Below are 14,123 nucleotides of genomic sequence, written 5' to 3'. Positions count from 1 at the left end.
TCTCGTCCACCACCCGTGATGGGCTTGAGTTGTTCCATCACGGTAAGATCAAAGGATCTATCTAGCTTTTGAGGTAGCTACCTCTGTTCTTACAAGAGTGGAATGACAGCTGTATTCGTGTAGTCAGCAGAATCGGCAGCACATTCGATTCTGTCCATGCAGGTTCCGAAGATACGATCCCACAATCGAGTGTGCTTGCCGTAGTTGCCGCTAGTCTTCCAGCCTTTCCGATGATGGAGATCATGATCCTCAAGCACCAACTCGCAGTTGAAAAACTGAAGCGGCCATGCGAAAGGTGTCGGAGTTGTGGCATAAAGACGCAGCCCGCTATGTCCCGTCAATTCAGTGAAAATAACATATTCCTGACAGAACCACCATTCGTAAAAGCCCATTGGCAGCCCTACGAGCTTGAGCGTCGCCCACGTCAAGAAAGGGATACCGGCGATGTCCCAGAACTCTTGTTCACTGTCCGCGAAAAGCGTGAGAAGAGGGTTCGGGTGTTTCGTAAGGTGGTGTGTCTTGTGGTACTTCCACAACGAGTCGACCTCGTGCATAAGTCGGTGATACCAATAAAACCAAAAATCCAAGACAACACCGTAGAGACCAATCTCGAGAGGAAGAAGCATCCAATTTATTGTGGCCGGAGCCTCGTTCGAACGGTACGAAAGAATCACAGCCATCATTGATCGAAATGTGGCAGTAGATATGAGTGACTCGAGGACTGTTTTGACACTTTTGTCGGGGACCCCGTCGCGTTCATGCTTGTCGCCATCAAGGAATCCGTAGCGTTGGCCTAGACCGCGCATGGTATTGATTTGGTGGATGGCGACAGCCTTTATCGCCACGCTGTAGAATACGAAAGCCGCTACGGGGTGAACGTTATATCCAGTCAAGGATACAAAACCTTGATGAAGTAGGAGAGGTATTGTTGCGTGTAGCAGTATCCACCGATGGAACTGCCAGTGTGGGACATAAGGCACTGATTCGGTTTTGGAGTGGACGGGCGCAGGTCGGTCAAGCTCATCGTGATAGAGTCCTAGACGTTCGATAATCCAGTGACCGATCTTCCACGTACGCTTGTCGCTGCGACGCCAGGTTGACCTCATAGGATCTTTGCTTTCGATCCTAACAGTTTGGCCTTGGCTCGCCGTAGTTGTCGTGAGAGTAGAAGACATACTAACAGGTTTTTCGTCAGAGATGCCTAAAGGTTGATAGCAATGAGTGTTGTACCACACTATCATTATCAACCAGGTAGGTGATCTACAATCACGGTATATATAGTTTCATCTGATGATGATCCTCGGCACTACCACATTCACGTGTCCCACCCCCACATTGAAATAAGCTCGGACAACACGTCAGACCCTTATGTAGTATTGACAAGACTTCTCCTTTTGACACCTGATTGAAGCGCCATTGCGCTTGGGCCAGAGTCGACATCTTGATTGCAGGTAGGTACAGAGATGTGTGTTTCATATGGTTCCGAGGCTCAGTGTGGCTATGCGAAGCTATGCGAAGCTATGCGACGCATCACATCCAAGCCGAGTCGATCAAAAGCCGAGGCTATCGAAGATCGGCATCATTCGATGCGGAAGTCTCTTTGACTCGTTCATGTGCGAGCTGAGCGCTATGGGCGCTGTCGTAGTCAGAGCACATGAGACGCGATGAAAGATGTACCTTGGTCCGTAGGCTAGACTAGAGCAAGTAGGAAGAAGCTTTCAGGGACCTTTCATCTAACCATCAGAAAACCTATCATGGATGACATTAGTCCTTCCCGCCGAATGGCTGATGCTCCGTCACATGTTGGTTTGCATTGGCGGACACAAGGGACCGAACTGTTCAGAGGACATGAACATAAGATAGCTTGTAGTTTCAAACCCCAAATAAGGATCGCCTAGGCCATGTGCAAAATATTGGGAACATCAAGAACTCTGGCGTTCTGATCACATGCGCATGAACACTGGCGGGTCGATTCTCTTAACACACCAAGTGCTAACGCATCTCAAGGAACCTGTTAGATCATAAACCTCTGTGGCGGACACGGCCGGGGTAGATTGTAGGCGTTAAGGCATTACCCTTGCGGATGTCAATATGTTTACTCAACAAATCGTGACAGCGTGACGTACCGACGGCTGGAATTAAACCGAATGAGTCAGGTTCTAGTCATGTTTGTGGTACCCCTCTTCTGTTACTCACTTTCTCGCTCTCTCACTTTAAGAAAAAGATTAAAGCCACACAGAGCTTGATGTCTTGTCGCCAGAATTTGCCGCGAAATGTAACAAGTCAATGTTCAGGTGGCTAAACATTTCAATCGGAGCCATAGACGCAGTTCTGCTGCATCTGGAACGGAACCTAAATGATCTGCTTCTTGAGCTCTGTGCATGAATCCCTCAATGTTAACACGACATGGACCTCTTCCTTGCAATATAAGAGGCAAGCCCATTGTTTGTAGGGAAAAAGTTGCCCCACTGGGGTATGGTTCCACCCCCAAGCCTCGGGTTTTCCAGTCGACATATTCATATACGTTGTGTTGGCTACTCACTTACTACGGCTCCAGGATATCAAATATACACATCATAATTGAAATAGATCCATCAACGATTACATTTGAACGCATGGAATACACTGAGTGACGAGAGCCTTTTCGTGATTCCGTCTCCAGCCTAGGGTGGCAAAGTTCATACACCGAGGTAGTTATGTGAAATCAAATTTCTGGATAGATTTACATATGCGGATAAGGAAATTCACACATTGTTTTAGCAGGCTCTTGCATTACCCACCAGCTGCAACAATTGAAGATATTGAATTAGACACTTGCAGCGGCCACTTTAGCAACTAAGCCCAGGATTCCTGCTGCAGTGATTGGCGAGCTTGCCCTTGAGAATCCCTCCCGGAACGGCAGGCGTTCTTGAGCTAAGGGTTATGTGTAAGCATACGAACCATGGCAACAAGAAGGCAAGATTGGACATACTGAACAAAACCTTCACCCATTCGGTATTGGCATTTCCATCCTCCAGATTTCCAAAGACAGAGAGATAAAGAGCTGTCTCAATGAAGCTGAATTGGGTACCATCGGCCGTCAGGTTGAAGACAGGGTTAGCAGCAGCAGCGGCTTGCAGACGCGTGACCCTCGCCTTGGCGGCTGTTGGGATGCTGATAGTAGTGTTTGTAAAGGCGACCGCTACCGATTCCCATATGTCTTTATTGAACGAGTGGTTGTCGCCAAAGTAAATGTCATTACGACTTAGACTACCGTCGTGTTCAATGACTGCCACTGACTTTAGGGTATGCACACAATGTTAAGGGTCGAGTTGACTCACTGCCATGGGTATTGAGATCGTCCAGGTTAAATGTCGCGTTGTTGCCAGTCGTGGATGTGAGCAGAGCCTTTTGTCCCACCAAAGTAGTAGCAGCAGGATCCAGATTAACGGCTGCCGTAAAGCCGGCAATGAGGTCTGCAAGAGAGACATTCAAGCCGCTACGGGGGAGGTATCCGTGGTTGGCAAGAGTGTTCACCATTGGACAGGGGCTACGACCTGAGAAGTGTCAACAGGAGCTTCAGATTCGTATATTCATCTGATTGTGAGTATTACGATCGGCGGGAGTAGGCGCAAACCAGTCATTGGACCCGCGTCTGACAGCGAATGCGTCCGCTGCGAAAGCGAGAGAGAGAACGAATGTGGATTTGACAAGCATGATTGGCAAAAGGAGAGACAGCGAGGGATAGAGAAGGCAAAAAGGAGTGACGCGTAGAGGAGGAGCAAAAAAAGTAACACTTCGAGCTTGAAAAGCTGCGTTCAACCGGCCGGGTGGCCGACCATAGATAAGTCTTTCTCTTGTCTTCTTCCCAGACTAGGGATCAAGTAAGCATTGTGGTCCCTGAAGTTCTTTTGTCATGGTGATCAACTTGACGCGATTCCATATCCGTATGTAAGGCCGCGTTGAGTACCAGAACGAGCTTACAGCTGCGCGATACGAAATTGACTTTGACCCCTGCGTTCTTCTTGAGGGAACCCCACGATGGAAGATGTTCCCGATCAGGGGGCCTGTGCCGAGACCCTAGCTTCAGCGGGGAAGCTCGGAACCGGGTTCTGATTGAGACTGACCAATAAGTAAGCCTCAAAAGTCAGCATATGTGCAACGATGGCCTCGGTAAAATCGGAATAGCCTGTTTTCGGGCTTTCACCGAAAGAATGGCACAGTGTCCATGCTTTAGTACGGAAGAGACATGCCGCCGGTGTATCGTATCGAAGCATTCTGAGGGATCTGTGCGTAGGCTGACCGAGCTGAAGTTGCATTGGCCTAATCCCATGGGTATAACACAGTTTGCCTGTCATAGGCTCGGCCCGCAATGCTTAGAAGGATGATCTGAAACTCTATTAAAGTACAGACTCATGAATATGACGTCAATCTCACAATGGACTCAGATTCGTTCGACCAAGTCACGCCTGTCTACTGATTGGGATTTCATAGTGGTATCACGCCAGCCGTCACTCCTACCTCCGTAAGGTATCTCTAAGCGCATTGTCGTGATGTCTATGTCGTGTTCACGACGGGCCATCTCACTTGTAAAAAGGAAACTATTCGTCACTAACGCATTGCATAAAGACCATTTCGTAGAACTCATGTCGGCATGTCGGCCAAAAACCTCTTCAGAATGTCCAACCAGGTCGGACATCTCTTTCGGAATGCCTCTCATGTCACTCAACTTTTCAGCCTCGGCTTCTCGATGAAAGAAGAACCGCGATTATGCTGATATTGTTGTGTTTCCAGAGCAATAAAAAAGGCCGACGAAGTAGACTTGCTTTTCCCAGTACGAAGCACTTAGTACACAGCCTAGGGTTGCAAGGCTCACGTTATGCCAAGCGTGGACTCTTCTCCCTAACCATGAAGAGTCATACGGGACGTAGACGAGAACCAAAGTGGACATATCCCCTGGAGGCAAATTGGACAAATTTGATATTGCAAGTAATCAAGACTTTTGGAAACAATAGTAAGCTGCCAGGAGAATGCGGCAACGCAGGAAAAAGGAGCGATTAATGTGATCTTTGCGGGCGATACGCAGCTTCCCTTGTTGATGATCCGGGAAGTTTTAGTTTCCACTCTCGCATATTCAGACTGATTTCAAGTAGGCTTTGGGGATGAACACCCGGAAGTTCCTCCAGTTTCTTACAAACTTATCGGACTAGCCAGGTCGATGTATCTTGAGTGAAGTTGTCTGGCACAATTCAACAGTATGCCGCTGATAGAAACACACTTGATAGATAAATGTATCACCACTATGTCGCTCAGGTGCGGCCAGATCACCCGCCGCCCTAAGGTGGCATGAGAAGCGCGAGCAAGGTGAGTAGGGTGAGTGAGTACAGGATCTCAACTCACAGGCTACAGCGTGTTAGTATATGTTTTTGAGAAGACGTTTACAGATAATAGTCGGACGGTGCGTGCTATATCAGTAGCTTATATTAGTTCATTTCAGGCTGCCCTCTAGTCCATCCATCCATCCATCCATCCATCCATCCATCCATCTATCCATCTATCCATCTATCAGGCGGGGGCCCACAGGCTTAGAGTTTTCGATTTGTGGTGATCCTACTATGTCGCCACCTTGCTGCGAACTGCTCGCCAATTGTGTTGAATTGGATACTGAAATAGCACGAGCACTGGGAGTCCTCAATTTCACCAGCCATAGCTAAGACCCCACCAACAAACACCTTCCAACCACTAATAATCAATCAGCACGTTTCTCACCATGGAACTCCCTAAATCCTACCTAGTTTACGCAATATTATTACGATGTAATGGTTGGTGCTCGAAGCGATCTGGGCCCTCCCATAGCCGTGTCCACTAGACAAGGGACGCAAGTGCTCCGCTCTGCTGCATTTGAGCCACTGCAGAGCCACTGCAAAGCCACTCGCAAGTGCCTGTGGGTTTGCCCATCGATGGTGTCGCCATAATTGACCGCCAACCCTGCAATGAGCACCATGTCGCTTGTTGAAAGGATGACGAATCAATCTTCGCGACTTCCGACTGAAATATTGAATATTATTCTGGGCATGAATTGTTACATGACCACCAACTCAACAGAACTAGAGGGGATGTTCTCAGCCTGGCAAGAGGGAAAGATCTCACACCATCGCAAATGCACTACGACAAGGGGGACCGTCCCAGGCGCACCGTCAGGCATCCTCGCTGCGGATACATTTCATCCATCGGCGGCTATTCGAAGACCCTTGGTGTAGCTGGCAGGTGGGCTAAGCCTATCACTTCGACTACGGCAGCTTTTAATTCGACCGCTCCTGGCTGCATGTCTTTTGCCAGCTTCCAGATTCCGAGGCAAAGTCAAGCCGAGACATTTCCGCATCAAAGCCTCGTCGATCGCCCGAGCTACCAAGTCAAACATTCTAGCTTCATTCGGTTCTTATGCATCTAGTTGGAGGGCAGCCGAACAGCTGCTGAAAGGGCTGAAGTAAGGTCCAGCACCAAGGTAACGAGAGCGTTCATCTAAAGCTCTTTACCACACGAGGGATGGAGCGCAGCATTCTACGGTGGTGGACGACTCCTGGTTCTGCGTGTAAGACTTAGCTCCTCCCAACCAGGGCGGGTAAAGATGACGTCTCTCCACTCGAACCGGGCTTCCAAGCACACTCATGTCATTCGCAAAACTGTCTTGCTGGCATGTTCCATTCACCGAGTAGACTTCGGGTAATTAGACATTGTCACGAGGGAAACGTTCGGCACCAACAACCGTACACTTTGGAGATTTTGCCAATTGAACACATTGAGTATCTTAGCTTCTGTCCGGCAGCAGGTTGGCCCTGGCGACCCCGAATCCTTCCCCCGCTCAACGCCATTCGCTTCGCAATTGTATGTACATGGTGGAAAAAAAAAATTACAAATGAACTTCGCAAGAACACCAGAAATTGCCACGATATTGGCACAGGCGTTGCACTGTGTCGAACAACGTCAGCACAACTTTAGTGATCCAACGTCAGGCGAGCGAAAACATACTTTAGCAAGAGCCGTCGTAGTACGCGTCGAATCCCACAGGCCCCGTGTTGTATCCGGTATTGCTTACCGTCACCCGGCAGTTGGAGTCGGCCTGGAGGTACACACTTGATGCGCCATTGATCAAGGCGGTTGTCCCCTCGTTCTTTTGGAGACACTTCTGCAACACGTTGTTCCCGGTCGACTTCTCTCGAACCCAGAAATGGCAACCCTGTGCCGTTACCGTGGCGGCGAAGACGGTGGTCAGAACGAAGGTGAAGGGCTGCATTGTGACTTTAAGTAGTTTTTTGATCAGTTCACACGACGACTTTGGAATGAGAGGCGGAATTCATCATACCTAACGAGTGTCGGTTGATACTTCGACAGGAGGATTGGCTAATAAAGATAAGTAAGTTGGGAACTGTTGGTGTGTGGTGGTATTTACAACTTCGTCTGAGGTCTGGCATTATCCGCTTTTTATTTGCGAAAATTGAGGCTTAAATTCGCAGCCTTGCGAGAGGTTCATGGGGGTTGACTCGCTGTGTAATATCACTGATACAACAGACTCGTTATCTGATACTGCCCTGCATGCCGGCGAAAAGTTTATATGTAAACCCTAATGTTAGTTCCCAAAACAGTTTTTCACCAGATACTGACAGCGATTCTCTAGTTAGCTGGAACCCCCTTATGGAAATTCACGCCAACGTGTTTCCGGAATGAGATTGGAGTTGATACTGAAGTACATACACATCGTCTCTCAGTTATTGAGTTTTGCTTTCCGGGCCGTGTAAAGCACAGCTGCGCCCTGAGATCTAGTCGTAGATAACAGAACCAGCGATAGCGGCGGTCTGGCCTGGTTAGGCCCGTCAGAGCCTAGACGCAACAAATGAGTTGGGGACCTGGAAATTCTGGGCCGAGTGGGATTGATTGCGAAGCCGAGCGCGTGCCCGTCTCAACTGGGGCTTTGCGCGAGTCGTTCAAGTTCACGCCAACGCCATTAAGGCAATCACTCAGTTCTTAGCGTCGCTTCTGAATCTCTAGTTCCCTTGGCAGTTAAAATTGCAATTCCCAGCGATCCGAGAGTGCTACTGGTACTGCATGTATTCCCACCCGCTGCTCATATACAGGCTCTATTCAACGGGATATGTTTCCTAGTCACAGGCATTCGCAGCCTCAGTACATCTTTATACCGGCCTCTGTCTTGAGTGTCTTGAAGTGCTTGAGTTCCAAGTTCCTTTGATTGTAAATTCAAGACATGACTGGTCAAAGATTCGTGAATTTTAGTAATAGCCGCATCGGCCCCGTAGTCTAACAGCATTTTGACCGTCTTCGGGACTCTGAACTCATCAGCCAGATGGAGCGCCGTCTTGCCATATTTGTCTGCAATGTTGACTTCTAAGCTCTTCAAATTCGGTGGTAAATGCGTGATTTCTCGACCACGACTGACTTGCGTTCGCTGGTGAACAGCTTCACTTGGAAATTGGAGCAACATTTTCGCGATTTCGGTACGACCACCTTCTATTACTGCACAATGGAGAGACGTACTTCCATTACAGTCAGAACTACCGCTGTCCGTGTCCGGAAGGCTGAGCGGATACCTGATCACGCTCTTCCAGACGGGTAGGGGACCGTAAGCTGGTAGATGGGGAAGTCACCCGCCACCTTGATGTAATTCGACACGTCTGGCGTAGATGGGCAGGAGGCGTGTATAGGCAGGTTGCCTACTTTAGAAAGCAGGACGGGCAGGTAGGAACCAGTCAGCTGTACTAAACACTGAAATCAGAAGGAGCGTTGATGGATTAGTAAGACAGAAGGAGCGAATACGAGGCCCTGGCCCCCGTTCTTCCCGCCCTCAAATTCCCTTCCAACACTGATATCCGCTACACTCCCAACTAGCTTGACGATGTGGATAGAGTTCGCAATCAGGTCATGTACATGGACGAGCACGAGCTCAGCTCAGACGCCAAGGTCGCCACAACACACGCTGGGCGGTCTACTATCTGCGCCACAGACTACGACTGTGCCTCATCAACAACGACAACGGGCGCGGCCACTGCCACTTTTCTCTCGATCCGAGCACCGCCAATGTTGACGTGGACTACCTCCGAGACTACACTCAACCTATCCTGTCACGGGATCAAGAGGATTTTACACGTATCGTCAAGGTTGAACTTTGTCTGGACCTGGTCCAAACTTCAACGGTATCGGCTCGCGTCAATGCAATGAGTGCCGACCATCGCTATCACGGCGTCTGTGGCCATTGTACGTGTCTTCCTCTCACTTGGCATGAATGTATGCTAACAACCCACCACAGAAGGCTAGCAGATATGACATAGCTCTCGAAAGCTTTCCCATATCGAGCTCAATCCATGTTCAAAGGAAGAGATGTTTACTGGGGCAAAAAGGATGGGCTGCAGGCGCAATGAAAGAATCTGGATGGCCCTTGGAAGAAAGAATTTTCGGAAATAGTACTTTCAAGGAACAAACGGATTGATACGTGAGCTTGATTTACTGCTTACCACCGACAAACCCCGGGACCAACATTCAACTCGCTTCGTATGAAACATGCCCCATATCCGGTCTGGAAGATTCGGATTGAACCTCTCCAAGGTACGATGACTTGTCAATGATGCCTGTACTCATATTGAAAGCCATGGTCTTTATATTCGTAATTACCGAAATTCCCAGCCACACAACTCCCAGCCACACGAAGGAGTCCCGTCCGGCGTAACTACGACTCGTTGCTCACTAACTAAATGGTCCGAGACCCATGTCAAATATTCCAAAGGAGTCATCTTCATCGTCAGTGCGACGTCTAGGCCTCTGCTCCCAGTAGTCCTGGAACACGCTCATCTCTACCGCCTCCTTTGTCGGGTACACCCTCCAGAACGGGTCATCGTGACCATTGAATACGTACTTGTTCACCAAGAACAAGGTTTTCTCCTTCTTGTGAATTGCGTCGTTGAATGCCGATCGCAGGCTCGTGTCTTCTGCGCGGTGTAGCCTTGTCTTGAGAAGGTTCCTGTCGCGGCGGAGGTGGCCGGCTATCTCGTTGAACTCTCCACGCAAGAGCTTCTCCGTGTAGCGGTTGTAGTCCCTTTGCATGCGGCCGCTGGGTGTGTTTTCCTTAAGGAATTGGAGGAAGTCGGCACGCTCTTGCGCGTACTCCCTGTTAGTCCATCCGTCCTCACAGAATAGGTGTGCGATCCTTTTGATGGTGTCTGTTGATGGGGTAAGTGGACGGAAGAGAGGGGGGCTTGTCCCCAGAGTGGGAGATGGGGAGGGATCCTGCTTGCTATTAGTTAATTCAGGGTCCTCGTTTATTTCCCAAAATCCGGTCGTCGGTACAGCGTCGATTGACATTGGCTCTTTTGTGAGAGGCAGTATCGAATTCTGGTTGCTATCCATTGGGTCCCAGTCCCCAACTAAATCCAAAAGCCCGAGCGCTGGTGAATCCGAAACCTCAAGTGATGAAGAATCATACAGCTCCGTTGATGTCGAATCCTCGGGTTCAGGCACTGTTGAATCCCACAGCCCAGGCTCTGATGAGTCCCATGATACAGGTGCAAATGAACCACATAGCTCCGAAAATGGGATTACAGACGCTGGGAAGTCCCACGGCCCAGGTGCAGTGGAATTCCACGGTTTCACTGCGGGAACATGGAGATTCACGTACGTGGATTTCCAACTTCTAGGAGTCGACTTTTGCTCCCTTTCCAATTCTCGCTTTTGCTTCCTTTCCAACTCTCGCTCACGCTCCCTCAGCGCGGACTCATAGTTCGACATGAGTAATGTTTCCTGCATTCCCCGCAACAGCTCATCCCAGGTTGGATTCATCCGCGTGCGTATGAAATCCGTCGTGATGGCTTCAACCATCCGTGGCCTCACCGCATGTCACGCGACCCCGGTTACATAATCACCGAGGACCACACTCGCTTACACTCTCACTTTCAGGGCGAAACCTCGTGCCCATTTCCTACTTTGAATAGACAACCGTTCTCTACATTCAACGTCGATGCCGCTATTGTGACTATACGACAAAATTTAAGCAGCGACTATAACTTCTGGCCCCGCACAGCTTGTGAAGCGCTACCGGCAAGTCATCCACATGACAGTACGTGTACTTTAGGACATAATGCTCGCGGAATATTTGGCACAGCTTGGTGGTGAGATCGTGATACTTAGCTTCATCTGCAACATACCCCAGTAGATCTTTCGTGTGATCGATTACGTCGCAGCGATAGTCGTCTGTGGTGTGGCGCTCGTTTGCTCTGGAGTCTGGGTTAAGGCCCTCGTGGGCGAATTCCTTGAGGTCCTTGGCCTTCTTCTTCGTAGCTGGGCAAAGGGGCTTGGTAGAGGAAAGTTTGAGAATTTGGTCGGCGAGGGCGATGGCTTCCTGGAAGAAAAGGTGTCTTCGGGCGAGATGGGAGAGTATTCTATAATGGTCACATGTGATAATACTGCAGACATGATGCTGTTTGGTACCCCAGGTGAGATGGATAAACAGGCTGAAATTCGATAGGGGTGAGAGGGCATGAGTTGTTTTTCCCAGTTCGCCCGAAGACGAGGAGAGCAACTTCGTCTTTGTAATGATCGTGAGGCTATCGAAGATGGAGGTGGTCTGTCAGGTGTGAGGACTGAAGTGCTGTGACCCATTCATGCAAAGCTAAATCTTTGTTGCCTACCTAGCTATGGGTTGACTAACTGTGTTTGGTCGACCTTTATGAGCTAACCGTTCTCGTTCTAGATGCCCAAAGGACGGATGGCGTCCTCTTTCTTTGAGTGTCAGAGTTGCCACAGTATGTACAACTTTTTTATATAAAGTTGCCCGCTACCTCCTAAAGTTGGATTGAATAGCGGCGAGCCGTATCCTACCTATTCACAGTGGCGTGCCGTGTATCGTGACGTGCTCTGAGACATTTATATCTATTGCGAAGGAGTTGAGATGGCTCCGTGCGGCTACATACAAGCCAGAAGACTGCATCACGCCCATAGAACTGGACTATGAACGGTGCCCTCTGGGTTTCGCACAAAGTTGCGCATGATATTGATGCTCTTGAAAGGTTGCCACTATGCCTCTGGAGCCTTGATCTGTGTTAGTGAACAGGTAGCATTCCGATCATAAAAACTATCACATATGAGAAAGAAACACCGTTTCCCGCCAAGATTTGAGTTTATTTGGTTCAATATAGTTAGCCGGGACCTTGTTAGATAAGGTACATATATCATTACAAGCCCGCATGGCCGAACCCCAGTAAAATACTTCCAGTTTGCTCCTGCTTGATTCAAGCTTCCATCCAGTATACTTGATCCTGGTTAAGGGCTTGTGCATAGCCTCAAGACTCCGTTTTACGTAGAGACTGAAACTCGGCAGGTACGGCGTCGGCATCAGCACCAGTGTTGGCAATATTTTCCTGGAGACAGGGGAAATAGGTCAGCATCTCGTCTGAGTCTCATGCATACAGGGTTCTTTTTTGGAAGTTCAATTCCACTCACCAGCTCCTGAAGTTTCTCATCCGTCAAGCCTACAATGTCATACTCAGTGCCGTCTGCGAGGCCGAGGGTATCAGGTTTGACGACAGCCTCGCATTTACCGGCACCGGGCTGCTCGGTGGGGCAAGACTCGTCGACAGCCCGCTTGCGGTTGAGAAACCAGTATTGCCCCCCCGTGCGGTCGCCGCGCGTCGTGTAAGGCAGACAGACGCTTGTGCTACCGCCCGAATCGCGCTGACCCCCAAAGAATGAGCATCCACCGCCCGTGTATGCCTCAGTGCGAATGCGCCAGTTGCTTGGAATCTGGGCTCGGCAATCATTAGTTCAGACAATTTTGATAGCAAAACAAAAGGTTTTCACATACGGCAACCACAGCAATGCTCGATCTGCCGCTGCTTGCAGAGCTACTGAAAGAGCAGCACACGTTTGGATTGATGTTGGTACAAGCGACTGAACCTCCGGCGCAGTTGTCGCCAACGTGGGCCCTAATGTCGATGGCTGACGCGGTGGCCGCGAGGACAACGAGAAGTGATGAGAAGTACATAATGAGTTCGAGCGGCGGTGGTGTTTGTCACGATACTACTGAGTTTGAATGATGAGAGATTGATAGTGAAGAAGAAGGAAAAAGAACCATCGTTGATGAGGAAGTAACCTGGCTTTATACCCCTTCTTTTCCAAGTTGTCTGTACTATGAGCTCTATTATTCTAAATAAGAGAAAGAGTTGCTGATGACTGCTCGGAGTCATGATACGGTGGCCCCTCCTGTGCCGTCTTACTACATCGCAGATGGGGCGCCAGTTGCTAGCTGACATCAGTCTGAAGTATCCTATGCATATCTAGACAACATGTGAGGGCATCGCCACCGCCCCGGTGAAACTCTCTTTACCGCTCGCGGGCGTTTCCCCCATCGGCATTGAGTGGAAGCCTTAAACCATGAGACTCTTCATGCCGTGCTATTCTCTTCACCTTTTCAAGTTAGGTCCCTCAAAATCTACCTTGCTGGATCGCATATTGCAATTGCTGTCCTCAACTACTATCAATTTGTGCGCGCAGTCCGGCAAGTGCCCGGCGGATAGGACGAGCTCGGGAAGTCCTTTCGTGCAAGACATGCCTCTAGTCTGCCCGCTTCTTGGCATTGATCCTTGAAGCATTGGCCTGCAAGTTTACAATAAACTGCCCTTTTGGGTGCCTATAGCGCTTACGCCGAGGAAACCTTCGTAGCATCTCTTTCTTACAACGGCTTGCCCAGGCGCATACGATGTGACATCGCAGATAATGGATCGCTAGCCTAAAGTAAATCCCGCAGTTTCTGTGCCCGACACCATACTAAAGTGTCATACTTAAGCGACAAAAAAGTGAAAGCCTCCCCTTCATCCAGCTTACTATGGTCAGTCCAATCAGTTTGAGTGAATCAACCGTATCCGAATGGATCCTATCGAGGGAAGTAAGCGGTTGATAGGTCAAGAACCTTTTCGAAGTGAGCTTGGCAGACTACTATGCGGGGTGGTCTAATCGATTGAAGCAGGTTGTCATAACCAGTAAGACATGACCAACAGAGAATGCTCCACAGGAATACTTGGCTTTCTACTCGGCTATGAGCGGCTTGTTGGACAATCATCTCCGAGTTCCGGCCCTTCACCTTAACT

General features: G+C 49.4%; 6 protein-coding genes across 6 annotated transcripts; 1 reads left to right on the top strand and 5 right to left on the bottom strand.

The window, feature by feature from the left end:
* Positions 1–89: 89 nt before the first annotated feature.
* Positions 90–1,175, bottom strand: CPAR01_07621 (fatty acid hydroxylase; the record flags this gene model as incomplete). Its single annotated transcript, XM_060491890.1, has 1 exon — positions 90–1,175. One exon carries the CDS (start codon positions 1,173–1,175, stop codon positions 90–92), a length of 1,086 nt encoding a protein of 361 aa, XP_060348260.1.
* A 1,631-nt stretch (positions 1,176–2,806) lies between these two features.
* Positions 2,807–3,696, bottom strand: CPAR01_07620 (uncharacterized protein; the record flags this gene model as incomplete). The annotated part of the gene is made up of 4 exons (XM_060491889.1): positions 2,807–2,913; positions 2,972–3,274; positions 3,321–3,536; positions 3,594–3,696. The coding sequence occupies 4 exons, from the start codon at positions 3,694–3,696 to the stop codon at positions 2,807–2,809; spliced, it is 729 nt and encodes a 242-aa protein (XP_060348259.1).
* Positions 3,697–7,009: 3,313 nt separating this feature from the next.
* Positions 7,010–7,273, bottom strand: CPAR01_07619 (uncharacterized protein; the record flags this gene model as incomplete). The annotated part of the gene is made up of 1 exon (XM_060491888.1): positions 7,010–7,273. One exon carries the CDS (start codon positions 7,271–7,273, stop codon positions 7,010–7,012), a length of 264 nt encoding a protein of 87 aa, XP_060348258.1.
* A 1,242-nt stretch (positions 7,274–8,515) lies between these two features.
* On the top strand, positions 8,516–9,210 carry CPAR01_07618 (uncharacterized protein; the record flags this gene model as incomplete). The annotated part of the gene is made up of 3 exons (XM_060491887.1): positions 8,516–8,604; positions 8,676–8,730; positions 8,881–9,210. 3 exons carry the CDS (start codon positions 8,516–8,518, stop codon positions 9,208–9,210), a joined length of 474 nt encoding a protein of 157 aa, XP_060348257.1.
* A 522-nt stretch (positions 9,211–9,732) lies between these two features.
* Positions 9,733–10,347, bottom strand: CPAR01_07617 (uncharacterized protein; the record flags this gene model as incomplete). Its single annotated transcript, XM_060491886.1, has 1 exon — positions 9,733–10,347. The coding sequence occupies one exon, from the start codon at positions 10,345–10,347 to the stop codon at positions 9,733–9,735; it is 615 nt and encodes a 204-aa protein (XP_060348256.1).
* A 1,973-nt stretch (positions 10,348–12,320) lies between these two features.
* On the bottom strand, positions 12,321–13,021 carry CPAR01_07616 (uncharacterized protein; the record flags this gene model as incomplete). The annotated part of the gene is made up of 3 exons (XM_060491885.1): positions 12,321–12,398; positions 12,481–12,780; positions 12,842–13,021. The coding sequence occupies 3 exons, from the start codon at positions 13,019–13,021 to the stop codon at positions 12,321–12,323; spliced, it is 558 nt and encodes a 185-aa protein (XP_060348255.1).
* Positions 13,022–14,123: the final 1,102 nt, after the last annotated feature.

This window comes from Colletotrichum paranaense, assembly GCF_030867605.1.
Source record: "Colletotrichum paranaense strain IMI 384185 chromosome Unknown Scaffold_6.1, whole genome shotgun sequence".
NCBI classification, from domain to species: domain Eukaryota; kingdom Fungi; phylum Ascomycota; class Sordariomycetes; order Glomerellales; family Glomerellaceae; genus Colletotrichum; species Colletotrichum paranaense.
This window is presented reverse-complemented; position numbering and strand designations above follow the sequence as displayed.